This window comes from Gymnoscopelus microlampas (genome assembly GCF_963454915.1).
Source record: "Gymnoscopelus microlampas genome assembly, chromosome: 8".
Lineage (NCBI taxonomy): Eukaryota > Metazoa > Chordata > Actinopteri > Myctophiformes > Myctophidae > Gymnoscopelus > Gymnoscopelus microlampas.
Window position 1 is genome coordinate 42,136,172 of NC_139945.1, and position 20,576 is coordinate 42,156,747.

Genomic DNA, 20,576 nt, shown 5'->3' on the forward strand with positions numbered 1-20,576 from the left:
AGAATTAAACCAATTAGCATGAACAGTAATGGTTCTTTGCCACAACAAGCTCTTTCCGTACAATATTTAATCATATGGCAACATAACATTGTTTACAATGGTTTTGTACGTTTATAAAAAACGAAATCATCCAAAATTAAACCAGGTCATAATTGTTCAACTTGGTGTCCAAAGCATATATTGTATCTAAAGGGTATTTCAAGAACCACTGAACTGAAAGAAATATAAGTGGTTCAATATTGACAGTACAATACCATTAAGAGCCTTTTGTTAAACCACGGGTTTGATGGAACCATCATGTGCTTTATTGACACACTGACCGTTTTCCAAACAACACTGAGAAACATTTTTGTTTTGTTTTTCGGATGATGATGTTTTGCCTTTTAAAGCTCTGTTCAACTATAAAAACCTATGATGAACTTCATTTTATGTACATCTCACACTCCCTCTTTTCAAATAGGTGCTGCTGCTTGACAATACTTCTGCTATTGGGTCAGCTTTATTTTTTCTTTTGTGATATCCTTCCTTCCCTTTCTTGTTCCCCCTTTTTTCCCCCCTTAGCCTGGTCCTGACTCCCTGGTTCCTGGGGCCTGGCCAAGGCGTGTGTCCCATGAGGAGCCAGAGAGGAGATGGAGAGAGGGGGCAGTGAGGGGGTGCAAAGACAGACTCCAAAACCACAGCTGCAGCAGCCTCTCCTCTCCTCTCCTCTCCTCTCCTCTTCTCTTCTCTTCTCTTCTCTTCTCTTCTCTTCTCTTCTCTTCTCTTCTCTTCTCTTCTCTTCTCTTCTCTTCTCTTCTCTTCTCTTCTCTTCTCTTCTCTTCTCTTCTCTTCTCTTCTCTTCTCTTCTCTTCTCTTCTCTCCTCTCCTCTCCTCTCCTCTCCTCTCCTCTCCTCTCCTCTCCTCTCCTCTCCCCTCCTTTGCCTTCACTCTGTAAGGAACTGGCCTGGCACACTCCCCAGCCCTGCCATTAATCAGAGAGAAGGGTATTTTAGAGTGTGTGTGTGTGTGTGTGTGTGTGTGTGTGTGTGTGTGTGTGTGTGTGTGTGTGTGTGTGTGTGTGTGTGTGTGTGTGTGTGTGTGTGTGTGTGTGTGTGTGCGTGCGCGTGCGTGTGCGTTTGTGTGCGTGTGTTTGAGTGAGTGTTTATGTGTATCTTTGTGTGTGCCGATAGAGAGCTGGATGGAATGGGGGGGTTGATGGTATGGAGACCAGGACCTCACAACAAAGCTGAGGAGTTCACCCAGCGAGCGCAAGGAGGAGGGAGCGAGGTTGACAGACAAAAAGCCTGGTGCGCAGATTGTGACTGCCAGTGAGAGGGACTAAAAGGATGAGATAGCTAGATGATCTGCAGAAGTTTTTAGTATCACAGAAAGAGACAATGTTAAAAACTATCCAGACCCTGTCTTGGTTAACACTTGCAACCTGGCGTCCCTATTTTGGACATGTCATTATAGGTGATTCAAAGAAAAAAAAAATTACGAAAATAGTAGATCTGCAACTGCAAGCTCGCAATGTGTTGCATCGCAATGCGTTGTGAGCTTATAGATCAGCTATTTTCACACGACACATCGAACAACAAAGTTATAAACTAGTATGTGGTTAATTCAAGTGGCTTTCTCTGATGGAGTGACAGAGTAGAGCTACCTTATCATAAAGTGTTTATATAAAGTTTCCCAAACTACAGTATAAGCCTAGCTTTTCCATATTCATGTGCATGAATGTAAATCACATGCAAAGATGCCCACGTGACTGAGTGTGTCACTGTGTGACTGCTACTGTATGAAGGTAAGAACATCGTTTTAAAGGGACAGTTAACCGAAGAAGGGCAGGTTATACAAAGTCCATAAGACTCCCCCTTCAGACCGCAGTGCTATCCCATCCCTCCCATCCAGCCGCGTCCCCTGATTATCCAGGTGGGAGTGAAATTGTGAAAAAAAAAAGGGAAAATCTTTTCCAACCTGCAACTGCCCTCCCTCCTCCCAACTCCCTCCACCCCCCAAGGGCCTCCCAGAATGCCTCTCTGCTAACATCACCGCACAGAGTCCTGGCAAGCCAATCTTTCCCCTATTCTCCCCTTCCCCTCTCCCTGCTTCCTGCCCTCATGATGTCACGCAGCATATGGTTTTCAGCAATATCAAGCCGGAAAAGAGATTTAGTCAGTAGAGAGGAGAGGAGAGAAAAGAGGGAGGGCTAGAAACAGGGTACATGTCGGACACAGAAAACAAAAGGTTGCTCTTCCCCCATTCGTACTGTGAATGGAAGGTAGAGGGGGAGAGGAGGGGAGGAGGGGAGGAGGAGGGCTGTACTGTGTGAGGCTAATGAGGAGAGACCAGGGAGCAAAACCCAGGCAGCGGACAGCCATGTGCACCACAGACTCCTGACAGGCTGGCCTACACACACACAAACACACGCACGTACGCACGCACGCACGCACGCACGCACAGTGATCAGTACCCACACTGACTAGAAGAAGGCAGACAGAAAGCAACATTGCTGGAAAACCACTGACCCAAAGGTCAAAGGGGAGAGGTCAATGTTTGTACAATTTATTTGATTGCCATGTATGGGTAAGAGATTAGCTTGCACTTCTGCTGTTTGTTATCAAACAAGTTTGTGACTTTATAGTTTTAATTTCACAATAATGCAGCTAATTATCACAAACCTAAATTAGAAACATAAGTGGTCCAGGCCTGCTGAACAAACCTTTTTTCTTGTAGCACAAATTATGATCTCATATTGCATTCATACCCATTACCCTCTGCTATCAAATTGTAACCCAAAATATTTCAGATCTGGCTGTCATCATGACAAGATAATTGCCCATTGCCAACAGAGGATGAACTAGAATAGCGACCAAACGCTCACAACAGCTCGGCTCATTCAAATGACATGCCTTGCACGCCTATCCCCTAAAGCTGTCGCAAAACTGCTCATTACAATGAATTAGGAGAGGCCTTGTGTGTAAATGTTGAGCCTACCACTCAATTTATGGTGGTGGACGGTTGCCTCTGAATGGTGGGTGTCTGGGATAAGCCCGCTTTAGCTTATACTTCGTCGTACGATGGAGTAGGAAATTAAGCAATTGTGGGGCGGCACATGTAAGCATCTGGTGATGTCCATGGCATGTCCACTGAAATGGAAACGAAAAGAATGGAAAAATAAGTGGATTAGAAGGGAGGGTGAGAGAGAGAGAGAGAGAGAGAGAGAGAGAGAGAGAGAGAGAGAGAGAGAGAGAGAGAGAGAGAGACTTTATATAAAGGGAGTTATAGAAGTGTGCGACATTGGGCTCAGATGGTTGTGGTGTCTGGTTCAAGGTGTTAAGATTACTTTTTTTGACTTTGCTCTCAACTCTCTTGTGCTGCTCTGCGTTGTCTTGACTGCTGCAGGCCACCTGCCAGACAGTAATGGAGCAATAATAAGTTGATTGGAATGCTAGTCATTCAGAGTGCAAATTGAAACGAGGTGCTTTGAGCCTTGGAGAGCTGGCAAGTCTACAGTGTATCTGCTCACAAGTGTCTCGAAATAAGAAGAATGAGCTGCAGTCAGTCATGTGTTCACCACTATATATGGACCCACGTCCTCTGTGCTGTACGTGTACCACACATAAACTTAGCATTACTAACACTTGGAGGAATAGTGGAGAAGGTGTGTGATTTAGAGGGTGACACTAGACTGTTAAGTGATTTAGTTGTTCAGCTGCACCAAGCCTGCCTTATCTCCAGCTCTGGTTCCTCTGTGCATTGGTCCTGGAGGAAGTAGCCATGCTCAACACTGCGCTTGTGCTCCGTGGGTTGGGCTCCAGTCCGGCTCTTGCAGCTTTAATTGAATCATTGCTTACACCAACCCTTTGGAAGATTTTTCAGTTCATTAAAAGTTCAGTGTTTCAGGTTTGTTGCACTCCAGATTACGTTAAATTGTGTTTTGACAAGTTTAGTTTCAACGTCCAGTACAGGTCTCTGGAGGGAGATTGATTAGTGAGATAAGGTCTGTCTGGAAAGACAACAGCTGTGCCCCCAAAAATGGAGAAAGATCGAGGCGCAGTACTAACAAAATCTGAATTTTGTGTCCTTTTTATTTTGTTTTGTTGTTTTTTCATGCTTATGGCTAGTTTGAAAATAAATTGGAAAATAATCTTTAACACTTGGGCCACATTGTATTAGGACCTTCATTCATTGAAACACATTTTGGTCTGGCACTGGACAACCCCCTATGTACAGTCAAATGTTAAGTATTAATTTAAATCCGAGAGTGTATAAAGGACCATTTTGGTCCATTTGTGCACTCTCAGAGTGAGTCTCTGGATTTTACAGTGTAATATATTCTCTTGCTTCTGCCTATCTCTGACAGGGGAGTTAGTAACAATTCATCATCATGGGAAACTGGAAGTGAGAGACATCACTCTCCTCCCATCCACTGGTGAGTCTGGTGATCATTAGAACTTCTTTATTAAAGTTGTAGCATAAAGTAGAGGCTGCATAAATCGATTGTCAGTTGTGATGAAAATATTTATTATACTTCACCTGAAATGAATAGGCCTCAGTCTAGTAAGTAATATACAAAATCAAGATATTTTGTCTTTTAGCAGCAGCACTAATGGAAAATGTATTATTTAGGCCTGTTTCAATCGGCAGACACTTTGGCAAAGGCCAATCACTAGCACCCCTGAGACGGCCAGACAATGGGAGGATTTGGAGTGAGTAGCCTACTGATGTGCTCCCATAGGAGCATATATACAGTATCTTATGAATGGTTGTTAATCCTACCTCTTTTAACCTAGAAAGTCTATGACACTAAAGTGCTGAATTATTATTATTTTTTTTCTTTCTTTCTTTCTTTCTTTCTTTCTTTCTTTCTTTCTTTCTTTCTTTCTTTCTTTCTTTCTTTCCTTCTTTCTTTCTTTCTTTCCATTGTTGCACAATTTAAGAGCAGACCATCACTCACCCTGAATCTTATCTTTTGAATAATTATATTGCTTGTAATCGTTGACTGAGATATTACAATTTGGACGATGGCTGTTTCTTGTAGGCTTATATGCCACAGTTGAAATTATGGCATCATAGCCTATAAGCTTAAACATCTGTAAAATGCTAGCCTAATACAACTCATCATCAGATTGATTGAATGCCTACTTTATTAACAGTTTGCAGATTGCACAGAGGTAGGGTTTACAAAGAGTGTTAAAAGGATAACACAAAAAGCCCTGGGGGCTTGTTTCCATTGTGGTCCTGTGTAAGCAAATCAAAATTGATTGATTGATTGATTGATTGATTGAATACTTTATTTAGCAGTTTGCAAAAAAAAGCACAGAAAGTACATTCTATACAAAGGGATGCTAAAAGGTTTAAACCCAAGAAAGCACTATGGCTTGTTTCCATTGGGGTCCGTTCATGTCCATGTTGTGAAGGTTTTCAATTATTATAACATTATTATAACACAACTGTTTTATTTTTATTTTTTTATATATAATTATGTAGGCTACGATAGAGTACTAGATGGGTTGCTTCTACTGCCAGGAGGCTGTTGCGTGTATTTATCCTACATGTTATGGCCATCGAGTGTCGCTGTGCGCACGTCCACGCCGCAGAGAAGTCTGGTCCGGACCCGGGACCCCGACAGAATCTGAAGGGTTTGATAGAACTGTTTCACGTGAGAAACTTGGGTTTTTAATGGCAGACAGACAGTGAAAGGAGAACCGTCAAAGAGGATAGCGATCACACGCGGAACTGTTGAGGAGTTTTTAGGAGGAGATTTGGAGGGTCTGAGAGTGAAGGAATTCATTCCGAGAAGGAGAGACCAGACCAACGGCCACGACACCAGAGACATGAGTCCGAGGTAGGTTGTTGAGACGGGAGAGAGGAGCGCGATGCCGTGCATGAAGTAGTGAATACACAACACAACACACCGTGTCTGTCTGTGTGGCAGGAGGCGTGCAGATGAGGTCCTGTTAGTCTGTTTGTTGTCATTTGTTCAGCTGACATTATTAGGAGTTGGCGCCGAAACTAATTCACCTCTGAGAATGTATACAAGTGTAACCAATGCAAGTTGCAACTCGTAAGGATCCTTTGGTTACATCTTGTACACTATCGAAGTTCAGAATCAGAATCAGAATGACTTTATTGTCACACCTTTAAAATACTTTACAGTAAAATAAGATTGAAATTCATTTGCCAGGGCTCCTGGCAACTTCACTCAGGACTTCATTCATATAAAAAAAACAATACAACAGGTTACAAGTTGATAAATGAACATTGGGTAGGTTTTGGCTATATGGTGTCTGTACTCTGTGGTGGTTGCCATATCAACGAGTAGCATATATAGGCTATCACTTGTTGCATGTGTAGTCGCATCTGAACAGTTATAATGTCTGTGTTTAGACTCTAAATACAGTGATGATCACACAAGATCACTAAAGTAGTATCACACAAGTTCGGTTCAAAAAAAGAACAAGAAAAAAGGAGTGCATAGATAAAAAATAGTTTTTTTGCAACATTGAAGTATTTTATTTTGACGAAGGACCTGTTACATTAGGCTACAATATTAAATTAAATGGACTGGAAATAATTTAAGTATTGGGCCCACGGAAGATTTTAAATGTTATTACTTATCGTTTACCTACATAGGCAGTCCTGCCAATCAGTGTGAAGGAGGCCATATCTTTATCTTCTAAGGGGATCTTGAGGGAATGACATGTGATTGCAGTCCAGCCCGATCTTCATCTCGCCCAGAGGTGATGAGAAAAGAAAAGGCCGTTTACTGATATAGATCAGGTGTTTACTTGATATTAAACGCCTAGTTAACTAGAAGGCAGGAGGACACGCAAGGAAAGCTTAAGCTACCGGTGAGAACGAGAGAAGTGAAGCATCATTTTCTTAAATGCCTATAGACTACCTCAGCTCGTCTCAGTTGGCTTTGGTCTAACTTTAATATCTGTTTCTTGTGTCAAACCAAACGTTGCATTGGGGCTACAGTGTGACATACAGTAACATGCCTGTCTCTTTAAGACGATGTGTTGTGAACAGTTCAAGTCGGGGTCACATGAAGTTCCTGCCCTCTATTTTACCTTTTAGTTTTATTATAGACTGACATCACACGGGGCGCTAAAACACTTAAGGCGCATAGAGGCTCCATTATCATCTCGGCGAGCGTTATTGCCTCGACTCAAAAATAGCCGAGGAAATTACTAGAATAAAAAAATAGGAGGAAACTGATGCTGTTCTAGGCACGTATTTTTTTTATAGGAGGGGATGAAAAAGAGGAGAGGAGGGGCGCGCAGAGAGAGAGAGAGAGAGAGAGAGAGAGAGAGAGAGAGAGAGAGAAAGAGGGAGAGAGAGAGAGGTGGGTGGGAGGACGGACGTAAAGCGCAACAAGAAGAAATTCATATCAATTAATAATAAAAAAAAGAGTTGGCAGACGTGCTCGGAAAACTGGCATGGATTTTGGAGGCTGGCAGTTGAAAGTTGACGCGTCAGATTATGACTCCAACAGACCGTTGTTGAGATGATCATTAAGGGAGACTTAGATCGGATGGCAGAAGAGATCGGGCATGCAGGTGAGTTCAGATAAGATGCCCTCTTTTTGCTCAAGCTTTACAGCTATATCTATCATGCTAGATTAGGGATCTAGATTAGGGATGATTATCTATCATATAGATTAGGGACTATCTATCATAGCCTATACTAGATTAGGGATCTATCATTAAGGGAGACTTAGATCGGGTGGCAGAAGAGATCGGGCATGCAGGTGAGTTCAGATCATATGCCCTCTTTAACTCGAGCTTTAGCCTACAACAGCAAACAAAAAGAAACAGGGGGAATGTAGCCTAGATAGCCTATAATTACTTTTTGGGACAATAACGTGTATATAGGGCAATGGTTCTCAAACTTTTATATTTCAAGGTCTCCTCTTATAACTCTGATAGGCTATACAAATGGAACCAAATGGACCGTTATGTCCATTTGGTTCCATTTGTATACTATCAGAGTTACATACTTGTAAGGGTCAACTTTGAGAACCACTGGTATAGGGAACATAATGCTACAGTGACTTTCCTTTGTTTGTTTTCCCTTCTTCTCTTTTCATGATGAAAATAACTTTGTCCGTTTTATAATCAACAGTTGGTTTGTTTTTTCATAGGAAATTCAATTTATTTGATATCAATGTAATGGCATGTTAATACGTAAACAACTCATTATTCTAGATGATGTGATCTTATGTTGAGCCTATCATGGTGAATTCTGACATTCCATAATTTATCCCGAATGGCCCACGTCTGCGTGATCTTCTCTAAAAATGTGGGACCCATCATTACCCGATATGATCTGTTAGACAGTAGAATATAAAGTGTGACCACCAACTAGTGTAAATACCAACACAAATTGCCAAAAATAATTTGTCCTCTGGCTCTGAATTAATAAAATAAAGTATAGCCTAGTTGTTTGACTGCAGGGTGTGATGCACCATAATAACCACCTGTGGATTAAGTCGCAGCTCGTGTTGTAGCTGTAGAAACGTTTATGTTTTATGAACGTATTAGTAATGACATGTTTCTTTTAATTGCTGCTTTTAATTAATTGACAATCATGTCAACCAAGAGGAACGAGGTGCTTTTAGCTCTGTTGACTGACAGGTAGAGATGGCTGATATTGTTTAACACAACGCAGATCCAACAGTCAAACTTCATGCTGTTATTTCAACCTGACATCAGATCCATACAATTAAGCAATGACTCGAGCCTTAGAGAGCACGATTAAAGCCTTAAAGCATTATTCATCTATTATTTATATTAAAAAAAAGAAGAAATCTGTAAATCCTATTTAAAAAATGGTTTCAATAATAACTATAATATCTGAATATCTCCAATGTGGAATCGATTAGGCCTATATGTTTAATATAAAAGTGGCAACATGTATTAAAGACATTGAGCTCAACTTGAGGGAAAATATTACAAAAGTTATTGATCCAGAATAAAATTCTGACTTTGGATGATTTCCTTTTTCTTTTTAAGTTGACCCATAGGCTATATAAAAGCTTTGACAGTTAACTAAATAATGCATATTAAAACTGTAGGCCTATCATAATTTTATCACGTTATATGTCATATAGCTGGCTGACATGCGGTAGATGAACTGAGTCCAGGATTTGTGAATGAAAATCCACAAGTGTGTGTTTATAGTTCACATGGTAAAGTGAACAGGCATGCGAGGTGTTTTATAAAGGCATGCATGACGAAATTTGAGGCGTCGTCGATCACGGTATATATATATATATATATATATATATATATATATATATATAGGCTATAGCATAATCGTTGCTGTCTGGCAGAAACCTCGCATCTCCATATTTCAACTTTGTTTCCGTATTAATTAAAATAAAGCCCTACTTCATCATCATACAAGAGTGTCAAACACGATTCGTGAAAATAACAAAGCCTATCTACAAGCTCATAGCAATGCCACAATGTTGTGAGCTTGTAGATCGGCTATTTTCACTATTTTAATTTAAAAAATAAAATAAAACATAAAAAAGGAATTGCTTTGGACTTTGGACATACAAGGTTTCCACCCGAGAGCAACGATAGGCCCATGGCTCTGAAAACGAAATGTCTGCCTCCTCCTGATGCAAACCTTCTGCAGCTTCTCACCTATGAGTTTCTAATTCTGTACTTCCGCTCCTCATAGTTTTAAAGTGCATGTGTGAGTTTCATCAGGCCTCTAGTTTTAGTTTCATGGCGCCATTCCTTTCAAGACGAGACCAACAACATTAATGCAAAGCTCTTCAATGCAGTTTCACTTTGCTCACTTTTGCCACTCCAAAAATAAATCACAGAACCTGCTATTTCCTTAGATGTTGACTTGTTAAGCATGATGTTCTGTCAGGCTGCGACCAATAATTTATTTAAAATATTTTAGACTGTCATGCATCGAAACATAATATTAAAACGACCCAGCAAATTGTCCTTAATAGTCATCATAAACATCTTTTGTTACACGTGTCAAGGTCCACACCGTTGGCTTAATAATCACACATGATATGATGGGCTCTGCAAGAATCAGAAATTTAAATAAAACGAAATAAAATGCCATTACAACAAACTTCCATCATTCAAAGCTTGTGCAGGCAGATATCTAATTGTTTATGACAATACATCTAGAGAGATAGAAAGTCCTAGTCTGCCCGCAGTAAACTCATCCGAACAGACAAGTGACAGCAGTCAAAACATTGTCATAGTGAACCCTTTTAACAGCATCATGTATAATCAGTGGTTTTCAACCTTTTTCATGCCAAGGACCCCTAAATTGCTATACACTGCGGACCCCTATATGCAAATGTTTTGTGCCAGGGACCCCCAGAAGCAAATATTTGAGTTAGAAATGTTTGCTTTAAAAAATCTAGATATTCAAAGATATGCACACATTTTCATGATTTTTCAAAAATAGCAGATACAAGCTCATAGTGCGGCACTCGGTGCCGCGCTATGAGCTTTAAATCTGCTATTTTTCAATAGCCGAAGCTAAGTGGTTTAAAATGATTGTGACTCCATGTTAACTAATTTAGCTGGGGACCCCCTGGTACCCCTCAAGGACCACTGGTGGTCCCCGGACCACTGGTTGAGAACCACTGATGTATATCAATCACCCAAGTATGTGTTTAGCTTTTGAAGAGGTTATTGGATGAAAATCCCAGAGCATCTCTTTAGAGCACTGGTTCCCAAACCTTTTAGCTCGAGAGACCCAAAAGAGAAATTTGATGCACTGTGAGCTTGTAGATCGGATATTTCCCACTACTTCTTAATGATTTGTTTTCTATTTTATGGGATTTCTTAGTTTTTAAACATTTATTATTATATTCAGGAATCTTTGAATTTGTTTTTAATTCATGTCATTTTTTGAATTTTTGGGGGATTTTTTTTTTGAAATAATAACAATTAAATCAAAATGTAGGAAACAAAAAAATAAAGGGATATTTACTCGTGACCCATAAAAATGTGTCCTCGACCCACAAATGGGTCCCGACCCACTGTTTGAGAAACAGTGCTTTAGAGGCCTCCTACATAAAGTAGGCCTATTTAGTCAATTCCGCATAAAACAATTCTGCTTGCTGCATGGATACATGCTACAGATTATACAGTGTTTACAAGAACAGCCTACAGGCGTACACAAACAGTATATTATAGCGCAGGAGAGTGTGTTGGATTTTCAGATTAAGGGTTTAAAATACCTATTGAGGCCCCGAGCTTCTAACAAAGAGTCCAAATAAAGGTTGTTATACTTGTTTTTCATTGTCAATTAACCCAATGGTTCTCAATCTGTGGGTCGGGACCCCCAGGAAGATCCCATTCCCCTCATTATTTTTTTGACAGTATAAAGTGACAATTTAAGGACTTTTAACACCTTTTTAATACCTAAACAAAGTAAAAGTAATCAACAAACTATACTATACAAACTGGTCAAACATTGTCAAAATTGTCAAATAATATAAGAAAGAGGTAAAAAAAATGAAAAATAATTAGTATTAAAATAAAAAAATGTGAAAATAGCAGATCTACAAGCTCGAGCTTGTAGTTCGGCTATTTTCACAATATATGTCTGTGGAACCGAGTCAAACTAAACGTATTGCCTACAATTCCAAGTGCTTATTATCAGGGTGTGTGTGTGTGTGTGTGTGTGTGTGTGTGTGTGTGTGTGTGTGTGTGTGTGTGTGTGTGTGGGGGGGGGGTCCCCAGTTCAAATATTATTATTTTGAGGGATCACAGCCTGAAAAGGTTGAGAACCACTGAATTAACCAATGGAATCCAAAAGATAGTTGACATTATTCTTCTTAATTAGTTATAGAAGGGATTACTTTGGCAGTTTGGCTATGTGTAGGATTAGGCATTCTAATCAGTCAATTAAACATTTCTCCTGCATGGCTCCTCCGGTGTTATAGGCTAAACAGGTGCGTCACTGCGTGCAGCACAGCTTTCTGCTTCTCTGGTGAAATGATTGTTTTACAAATGTTATAAAAGCAATTAGTTTGTGCCATCGTCACTTGTAACATTATATCCATCAGACGCGAGGAATATGGAAAAATGACGGGTCAGAGGAACTGCATTTATTCCGAGTCTCTCTGTGTGTGTGTGTGTGTGTGTGTGTGTGTGTGTGTGTGTGTGTGCGTGCATGCGTGCGTGCGTGCGTGCGTGTGTGTGTGCGCGCGCGCGCGTGTATGTGTGTGCCGTCCGCGGCGACGCACGGCACACACACACACACGCACACACGCACGCACGCACGCACGCACGCACGCACACACACACACACACACACACACACACACACACACACACACACTATACAGTATATGCGCGAGCACAGCGTGTCACCGTTCACAGCGTTGTAAACCGCCTACCCCCCCCCCCAGCCCTGTTTACAGACCTCAACATTATAGATACAATACTGGGGGATATTCTGCAGATTAAATACATTACATTTACAGTAGGCCTAAACTTAAGACCACTGTGAAATCAATGCCAGAAGAGAGACCAGACGTGGAAACAATATTCATGCTTTCTGTTTTTCTTTCTTCCCTTTTTTTCCTTCTTCTTCTTTCTTTCTTTCTTTTCTTCTTTTTTTTTTTGTGGACTTGAGATTGAACATACAGCCAATCCAAGTACAGGCCTATACGTCCAGATCTATGTGTTTATTTGGTTTAATTTTAGCAATTCAATTTGGACATTGGTACAAGACAAGACCCACATTAATTGCTGCAGTGTAAGCCTGTGGTATCGTCTGCTACGGATTGATATGGATCAGGACAGCTATGCTAAAGAGCTCAGTGAGTTAAATGCTCTCTGTCTCTGTTCATTTTACTTGGGGCATTATAGGCCTGTGGTTCTCAAAGTGGTGTCTGGGGACCCACAGGGGTCTTTGAGGGGGTTCCTATAGGGGTTCCCTGCAAAAAAATAGTTAAAATAGCATCAAAATCATTTTGACCACTAACCCTATTGTACATCTGCTATTTTTAAAACAACTTGAAAATACATTTAGAATATATATTAACAACTCATATCTTGTGGGGATGGTCCCTTGGACAAAATATTTTCCCTAGGGGCGGCCAAATCCATATTATTTTGTGAGTCCTTGACATGAAAACGTTTGAGAACCACTGTTATACTCAATGAAATAAACAAGAAGAGGATGAACTTCAGTCAGGAAGACCACGATCGGATATATTTATTTAGTTGCTTGTTTCCCATCAGTGAGACTAACCCCTTAGGGAGGGTTACAAACGTTTTTATCTCCTAAAGTAAAGCATCTTCAGACATCGCTGTTTGAACAATGTATCCTGAAAAATTTGTACAGTTCATATAGTTTACTTTATATGTGGTACAACAATACACACAAGTGTGTGAGTGATATTGGAGTATTTACAGTGTGTGTGTGTGTGTGTGTGTGTGTGTGTGTGTGTGTGTGTGTGTGTGTGTGTGTGTGTGTGTGTGTGTGTGTGTGTGTGTGTGTGTGTCCGTGTGTCCGTGTGTGTGTGTGTGTGTGTGTGTGTGTGTGTGTGTGTGTGTGTGTGTGTGTGTGTGTGTGTGTGTGTCCGTGTGTCCGTGTGTCCATTGGAATCCTGCTGTTCTTCTTGAGTTAAACTATTGAACCATCCAATTTTGCCATGATTTACATCCCGTGCACTCAGCGTTCCTTATATGACTGGGTAGTGGAGCAGCCAGACCTATCTTTTTTTGGACACATCTTTTCCCCACAGGTTTATACCTGCTGTTCATCACACTTGCAAAACATTCACTTTGTTTAAACCTCTGCATAGTACTTCTGGAATACTTTATCAGCACACCAGCAGCTTAAAAACACCCATCTCTCTGTTTTTTTTTCTCTTCTTCTTATTCTCCTTCTTAATTCTCTCTGAAAACTGCTGCAGAGGAAATGAGTGTGTTGACTTGAGTTTCTGATAATGACAAAACCATTGCAGCTGCTCACCCTTAGCAAAAACTCTCATACAGTATATTGAGTGTCTTTGTGTGCAGTTTATGCACTGTACACTTTCCTGCTTCTGCAATGTATTGGCTATAATTAATTAATGAAGATTATCGTATTATTTTCTTAATTGCATTTACAAATACTTAAAAATAAATAAAAGCTGTGTTGTTGATTATTACAAAATAAAGAAAGAAAAATAGAACAAGAAGTTGAATTTAATACTTTGTAAAATATGTTTTTCACGTTTTTCTTTCTTTTTCTTTTTCTTCTTTTTAGCTTATTACACACTATGCTATTTTGGGCTATCACCTATCATGAGAGCAAGTGTAATTGTTATTTTTATTCACTTTGTGTTGAACTTAAAAAACACACACAAACCTTCCCCTAGAATATTTGGCAAATAACTAATTGCTGAAATCTGAATTCCCAATTTTTGAATAAAGTATTATTGAATGTTAAAATCATTATTTCGTGCCATTTGAAATGCAGATGAAACATGATGTTTACAGATATGTCTGTTGTTGCAGGTGGCGGTCTAAAGACGATGTTGGATGCCATGGAAGTTCCAAGTCATGCTAGGCATCTCCTCCTGCAGCTCAACAGCCAACGCACCAAGGGCTTCCTGTGTGATGTTATTATTGTGGTGCAAAATGCCCTCTTCAGAGCTCACAAGAACATTCTGGCAGCCAGCAGCCTTTACCTAAAATCGCTGGTGGTCCACGACAATCTCATCAACCTTGACCATGAGATGGTGAGTCCAGGTGTTTTCCGGGTCATCCTAGACTATATCTACACCGGCCGCCTGAGTGAAGGAGACCCCACTTCCCCCTCTGAACCCAACCTTGGAGCCGTCTTGGCTGCTGCCAGCTACCTGCAGCTGCTTGATTTAGTTGCCCTGTGCAAGAAGAAGCTTAAGAGAAATGGCAAGTACCCCCCACGCCCAGCTCCTGCATTTCTGCCCTATGCAAAGATGGCGGCCAATAACATGGGTTTAGGGAGTGGTGGCAGGTATAGGGTTTCTACGCCTGTCATTCAGTCCTGCCCGCCAGGAGGAATGGTGAATAGCCACACGCCCCGTGCACCACCACTAGAAGAGCTAGTGCCCCACCCCCTGGCCATTCACGCTGGTGAACTGTACGCTCCCACGTCCAACCAGGGCTCTCAGGTGTTCCCTTCTCCACAGTCCGCCGCCCAAATGGGCCCACGCTCGGCCCACCCTGAGAGGAACTGCTCACCCATCTATGGCCTGGACTTGTCCAAGAAGAGCCCCCCCTCCCAGTCACACCTAGGACATGCTCTGCCGCATAACGACGACGAAAGAGGTGGGGCTCTGAGTGGTCGTGGCAGCCCCGTGGCAGGAGCCAACGGGAGGGCCTATCCCACAGAGAAGATGGAGGCATCCGACCAGGCGGGCTCTCTCACACCTCTCCCGTTCCCTCACCTCAACCAGCCGCTCGGCCCCCATCTCCCCCACCTGCACCGCTCCAGTTCTCAGGGCCCGGACCACTACCCGTGCCCCCCTAGCCCCGACACCCCCACAGACGCTGGAGAGACGGGCAGAGAGATGGGCAACATCTACCGCTGGGTGAAGCACGAGCCGCCGTCCTACATGGCCGAGGACGAGGAGGAAGACGAGGATGAGGACGATGGGGGCGGAAACGGAGAGCGGGAGAGCCACCGCCAGCATCACAACCACAAGGCTGGGGAGGAAAGCGAGGGGGCGGACGACAAGAGCGGCTCAGGCAGCGAGGAGACAGGCAGCAGCGAGGGTCGGCCGTCCCCCGGGGCCATGGGGAGGTTCCACATGCCCTACGAGCCAGAGAGCTTCGGAGACAACCTGTATGTCTGCATCCCCTGCGACAAGGGGTTCCCCAGTTCTGAGCAGCTCAACGCGCATGTTGAAACGCACACAGAGGAGGAGCTGTACAGCAACTCTGGCGGCGAAATGGGGAACAGCAACAATGGAAATTCTAAAACCAACAACAGCAATGCTAACGGTTACGGAAGCCTGAACAGCAGTAGCAGCCTGAACAGCCTGTCCCACCTGGAGGGTAAGTCCAACCAGGGGCTCGGCTCCGTGGGCATCGGGGAGATGATGCGCCCCTACCGCTGCTCCAACTGCGAAAAGTCCTACAAAGACCCCGCCACGCTGCGCCAGCATGAGAAGACCCACTGGCTAACACGGCCGTACCCATGCAGCATCTGCGGCAAGAAGTTCACCCAGCGCGGCACAATGACGCGCCACATGCGCAGCCACCTGGGCCTCAAGCCGTTCGCCTGCGATCATTGTGGCATGCGATTCACTCGCCAGTACCGCCTCACCGAGCACATGCGCATCCACTCTGGGGAGAAGCCCTATGAGTGTCAAGTGTGTGGTGGCAAGTTCGCCCAGCAGCGAAATCTCATCAGCCATATGAAGATGCACAGCAGCGGCGGGGCGGGGGCGGGCCTCACCGCCGATGGGAAGCTCAAGCTGGACTTTGCAGAGGGGATTTATCCTCTGAGTAAATACACAGCCGAACTGGGACTGAAGCAGGAAAAGGCCAACGAGCTCCTCATCCAAGCCCAGCACCACCACCTGGTGGTTGACTCCAAGGCCATGGACAGCCTCTATCCGCTGTCCAAGCTGGCCGCCGACCATCTGGGTCTCACCCACGATAAGTTGGACATCCTGGGACAGGTTCTTCCGCCTCCACCCCCACAGGCCCTCTCTGAAGCCCGCACCATCGAACGCTACTCACCCAGCTAAGGCCACGTGACCTACATCCATGGTGACGATCTGTAGATGTTTGTGCACTCATGGCGTACTGTATTATGGCGCCGTTCCACCTCAACTCAGTATCTGTTCTGCACCTCATGGCCTTTAAGTCTTTTACAGTACTCCTTTAAAAGGAAACACTGTGCTATGCCGTGACCAAGGAGCACTCACTCAAAGCAGTGCAGTATTTATGTACAGTGTATGCAAACACATTTGTTTTTTATCCAGCCATTGAGCCAAAGCAACAGATTCAATAACAAAATGAAATAGCTTTTTTATTTTCTTTCTTCCTTTTTTTCATAATTTATTTTTTGTATGTAGTGAAATCCCAAAAAAAGGAAAAAAAACTGTTGCAAAGAAGTGTTGCAATCTGACCCTAAACCTGTGTACTATTAAGTATTGTATGTGTACATAACTGAAAAAAAGCACATAAGGACAAGATTCAGGGCTTGTGTCCAGACCAGAGCGGATCTTTTAACCAAAGAAAAAGCCTGCTCTTCTGGACTTTAAAGAAATGGGAGGACTTTTTTGTGTACATCTTTTTGTATTTCTTTTGGGGTACTGGACAATTTATGTATCTCATTCTTAAGCTTTTTACCCATCATGTTCCTGCTTCTTTAGTCACGAGGAAATGACTAAACGATGACAGCAGTTGCTTCAGCATTTAGGTAAAGTGATCTATGCTTATTTTCACCCCAATTATTTGTAACACACTCCCTCATATTTTGTTGTAAATCAAGGCTTATATTAAGTGACAGTAATGGTAGCTTAATCACTCTTACACTCAGCACATAACCCTTTGAACTCCCAAGCTCCCTTTCATTTCTATTCTTCAATTTGCGTTTTGACTAACATCACATCGCCCGTAAATTGTTATTGAAAAGCAGCAAGCACAGCCCTGTGATCTCATTACTGGGACACGAGAACACATACCCAGATGATGACACACAAATCCCTGTTCATGTGTGGAGTTTCATCCCCATGGTAGACGGAGCATATGGGTGTTGCCTCTGACATTGTGTAATATTTACAATGGTGGATGCAGCTGAGGAACTCTCAGCAGAGAAGAAGCTATTGAAGGCAGGGTCCAGGGCAAAATCAATCACAGATATCTGTCACTCACTACCAGCAATAACGGCATTCACCGCTCATGACTCACCACGCCTTAGCAATAGTCAGACGAAATGTCGTACAGCAAGTGTTGCGCTATTCATTTGACCTTTCTGACCTGCTCTCCCATGTTGCTCTCTGTGAGCCTTGCTACTGTTGACAGGCCAAAGTGAGCGCTCCACACTGTCGCTGCTGTTTTCCTCCTCAACACACACACACACACACACACACACACACACACACACACACACACACACACACACACACACACACACACACACACACACACACACACACACACACACACACACACACACACACACACACACACACACACACACACACACTCTCACACAGGGAGCCGCCAATCTGATGTATTATTAACGGGTGTTTGGGTGCTCCCTGGAAGCCTGTACTGGGGAACAGCACATCCCAGCTGCCATGCTCCAGTAAGCCCTGTGAAATCCCACTTTCTCCCTAACAATTCACACATCTTGTCGGCCTGATGTCCCATTTCATGCCTGCCATCCTGCCCCTCTGATCCACACATTAACATGAAACCCGAGACTAGCAATTGTCTCCCATCACTGCCGCCCTCCCTGCCGGTGTCAAGTACAACAAGAATGACATGCTTCTCTGTTGGCTGACCGCCGGTTCATCCAGCTAGAAAAGAAAACAAAAGAACACTTAAGTGTTGTGGGTTGAAGGCACATTTTTGTCTTTAAATGTTTATTCCAAAGAGCATGCTGGCCTTTTCTTTTGCCTTGACTTTTGGATCGTTTTAGATTAGAAGTTGCTGACCACTATAGTGCCATTGCCAACCTCAGTGGGTGAATGTGAAGACTAAAGCCATGAATGCACTGTGATAGGCGTTGTGAATCTTAAAGACTTACACTCAGCTTAGAGACAATTTGCCCATCTATGGGGACTGTTTTATTTTTGTTTTGTTAATGTAACAATATTGTAAGGTCTTCATTTCAGTAGCGTATGATCATATCAAGGATGTTGTTTTCTTTCACATTATTTCCCTTTCTTCAGTTGATCTTAACCAAAGCAACGCATGTGTTACTGATGCTTACCTCAGGACTGAACCCGGCAGGGGGATGCAAAACTCTAGCAAACCAACAAAAAACAATAATCACACACAGGCACGCGCATATGCACGCACGAGCGCGCACACACACACATTTTGTTTCTTTTTCTGTTTTATATTGTAAGGGGACGGATGTCCTGTGTTAAACCTGTGGTAATTTTTTTATACTTACAACCTTTTGCTTATTGCAATTTTATGGGGGAGAGATGATAACATGTTATATTAACAACATTTTGTTTTTTGTTTATCTTACTATGTAGTACATGTTTCCAATAATGTAATGTCCTCAAAGAGGCTTGTGTGTGGGTCTGACCAAATACAATATTTTGATAAGGCAAAGTCATTTATTTTTGGTAGCATGTTAACTAGCTGTTTGGTAAACGCTGAGTTACACTTCTGTTGGCATGTCTGGGTTTAGGTGTAACAAGGGTATCATTTTGTGATAGGCCTATCTTTGTTTGCCTTTGACTGTAGGCTATTTATTATCAATAGTACCAGGAATGACGCCAACAGTGGCCTGACTTTGTAAGGATGAAAACTAGCCTTGAGTTGTTGACCTTTTTTCTGCTGGAAGCTAGCGTCCACTCGGTCCATGATGAAATACAGATAGAGTTTGAACATGCACAGAAACACAGGAGGAGTCAGTTTGTTTTGGATGGCAGCAAGTGCAGCTTTCCCCTGCAGTAGTACAGTACACGGATTAGTAAATGGAAGAATTGAAATCCATGAATACCTTCCAAAAAAAAACTTGAACAAAGATCTCCAACCAAAAGTGTTTTGAAGCGAAATATGACTAGAGCGAGGCAACGCTGCAGCTGTCAGCAGTGAGTCAAATATACTGTAGCGTTTATGGACCCACAGACACGTGAACAGACACCCAAATGTAGAGACGGGCGGATGTTCAATCGTGGGAATTTTCAATCTCATTCGCCAACCCCTTCTCTCCCCTCTCATTCACCAATTCACACTGACTGAAAATCTATCTCCTCTGTTCCTTCTCTTGCACAGTTAAAACAACATGAACTGTTTCCACTGCCTCACCAAATCTGCGCAGGAAGAAAGACGAAGATAATGCCTTAACTTTAACATAGGATGTGGATTGTTTTTTAAATTCCCTTAATTCCCTTAATATGTGTGTGTGTGTGTGTGTGTGTGTGTGTGTGTGTGTGTGTGTGTGTGTGTGTGTGTGTGTGTGTGTGTGTGTGTGTGTGTGTGTGTGTGTGTGTGTGTGTGTGTGTGTGTGTGTGTGTGTGTGTGTGTTGGGGGGGGTGTAGGAGATAGGGAGGGAAGGAGCGTGTTTCTGGAAGAGGAAGCGTTTGCTTGTGTGTTTGTGTGTCCATATGCTATTTGAGTATATGAATGGCTGTTAATGTATGCCCTGGGAATAGGGCTGGTGTGAAGGAGCAGAGCTGAGGAGCAGGAAGTGAACTTTTGGCTAGTCTGTCGTCTTGAGCAGGATGTGCGCCGTGTGTTTCTGCTCAGAGGCAGATAGAGAGGGAGAGAGGGACGCAGATTGTGGAGTGAGAGGAGGAGCAGGGAGAACGCAGCGGGGTGGACACGATCCATTGTCTCCATATGAAAGACTATTCTTACTTCTTCAACTCATTCAGAAAAAAAGGAGGCTCTACATTGTAAAATTCTGAGATT

The 20,576-nt window shown here is 42.8% G+C and overlaps 1 protein-coding gene across 2 annotated transcripts; it reads left to right on the forward strand.

Moving 5' to 3' along the window:
- Positions 1 to 5,697: 5,697 nt before the first annotated feature.
- On the forward strand, positions 5,698 to 20,064 carry hic1 (hypermethylated in cancer 1). 2 transcript variants are annotated; one of them, XM_084064817.1, is made up of 2 exons: positions 5,698 to 5,830; positions 14,496 to 20,064. In XM_084064817.1, exon 2 carries the CDS (start codon positions 14,513 to 14,515, stop codon positions 16,715 to 16,717), a length of 2,205 nt encoding a protein of 734 aa, XP_083920943.1. In that variant the 5' UTR covers positions 5,698 to 5,830; positions 14,496 to 14,512; the 3' UTR covers positions 16,718 to 20,064. The 2 variants fall into 2 exon arrangements, with proteins under 2 accessions (XP_083920943.1, XP_083920942.1); XM_084064816.1 differs by lacking the exon at positions 5,698 to 5,830 and adding an exon at positions 7,367 to 7,547.
- The last annotated feature ends 512 nt before the right edge of the window (positions 20,065 to 20,576 follow it).

Excerpts from the sequence above, each read along its gene's own strand:
- hic1 (XM_084064816.1), top strand. The coding sequence starts at position 7,496 with ATGATCATTAAGGGAGACTTAGATCGGATGGCAGAAGAGATCGGGCAT. Across the intron at positions 7,548-14,495 it reads AGAAGAGATCGGGCATGCAG|GTGGCGGTCTAAAGACGATG; the intron begins GTGAGTTCAGAT and ends CTGTTGTTGCAG.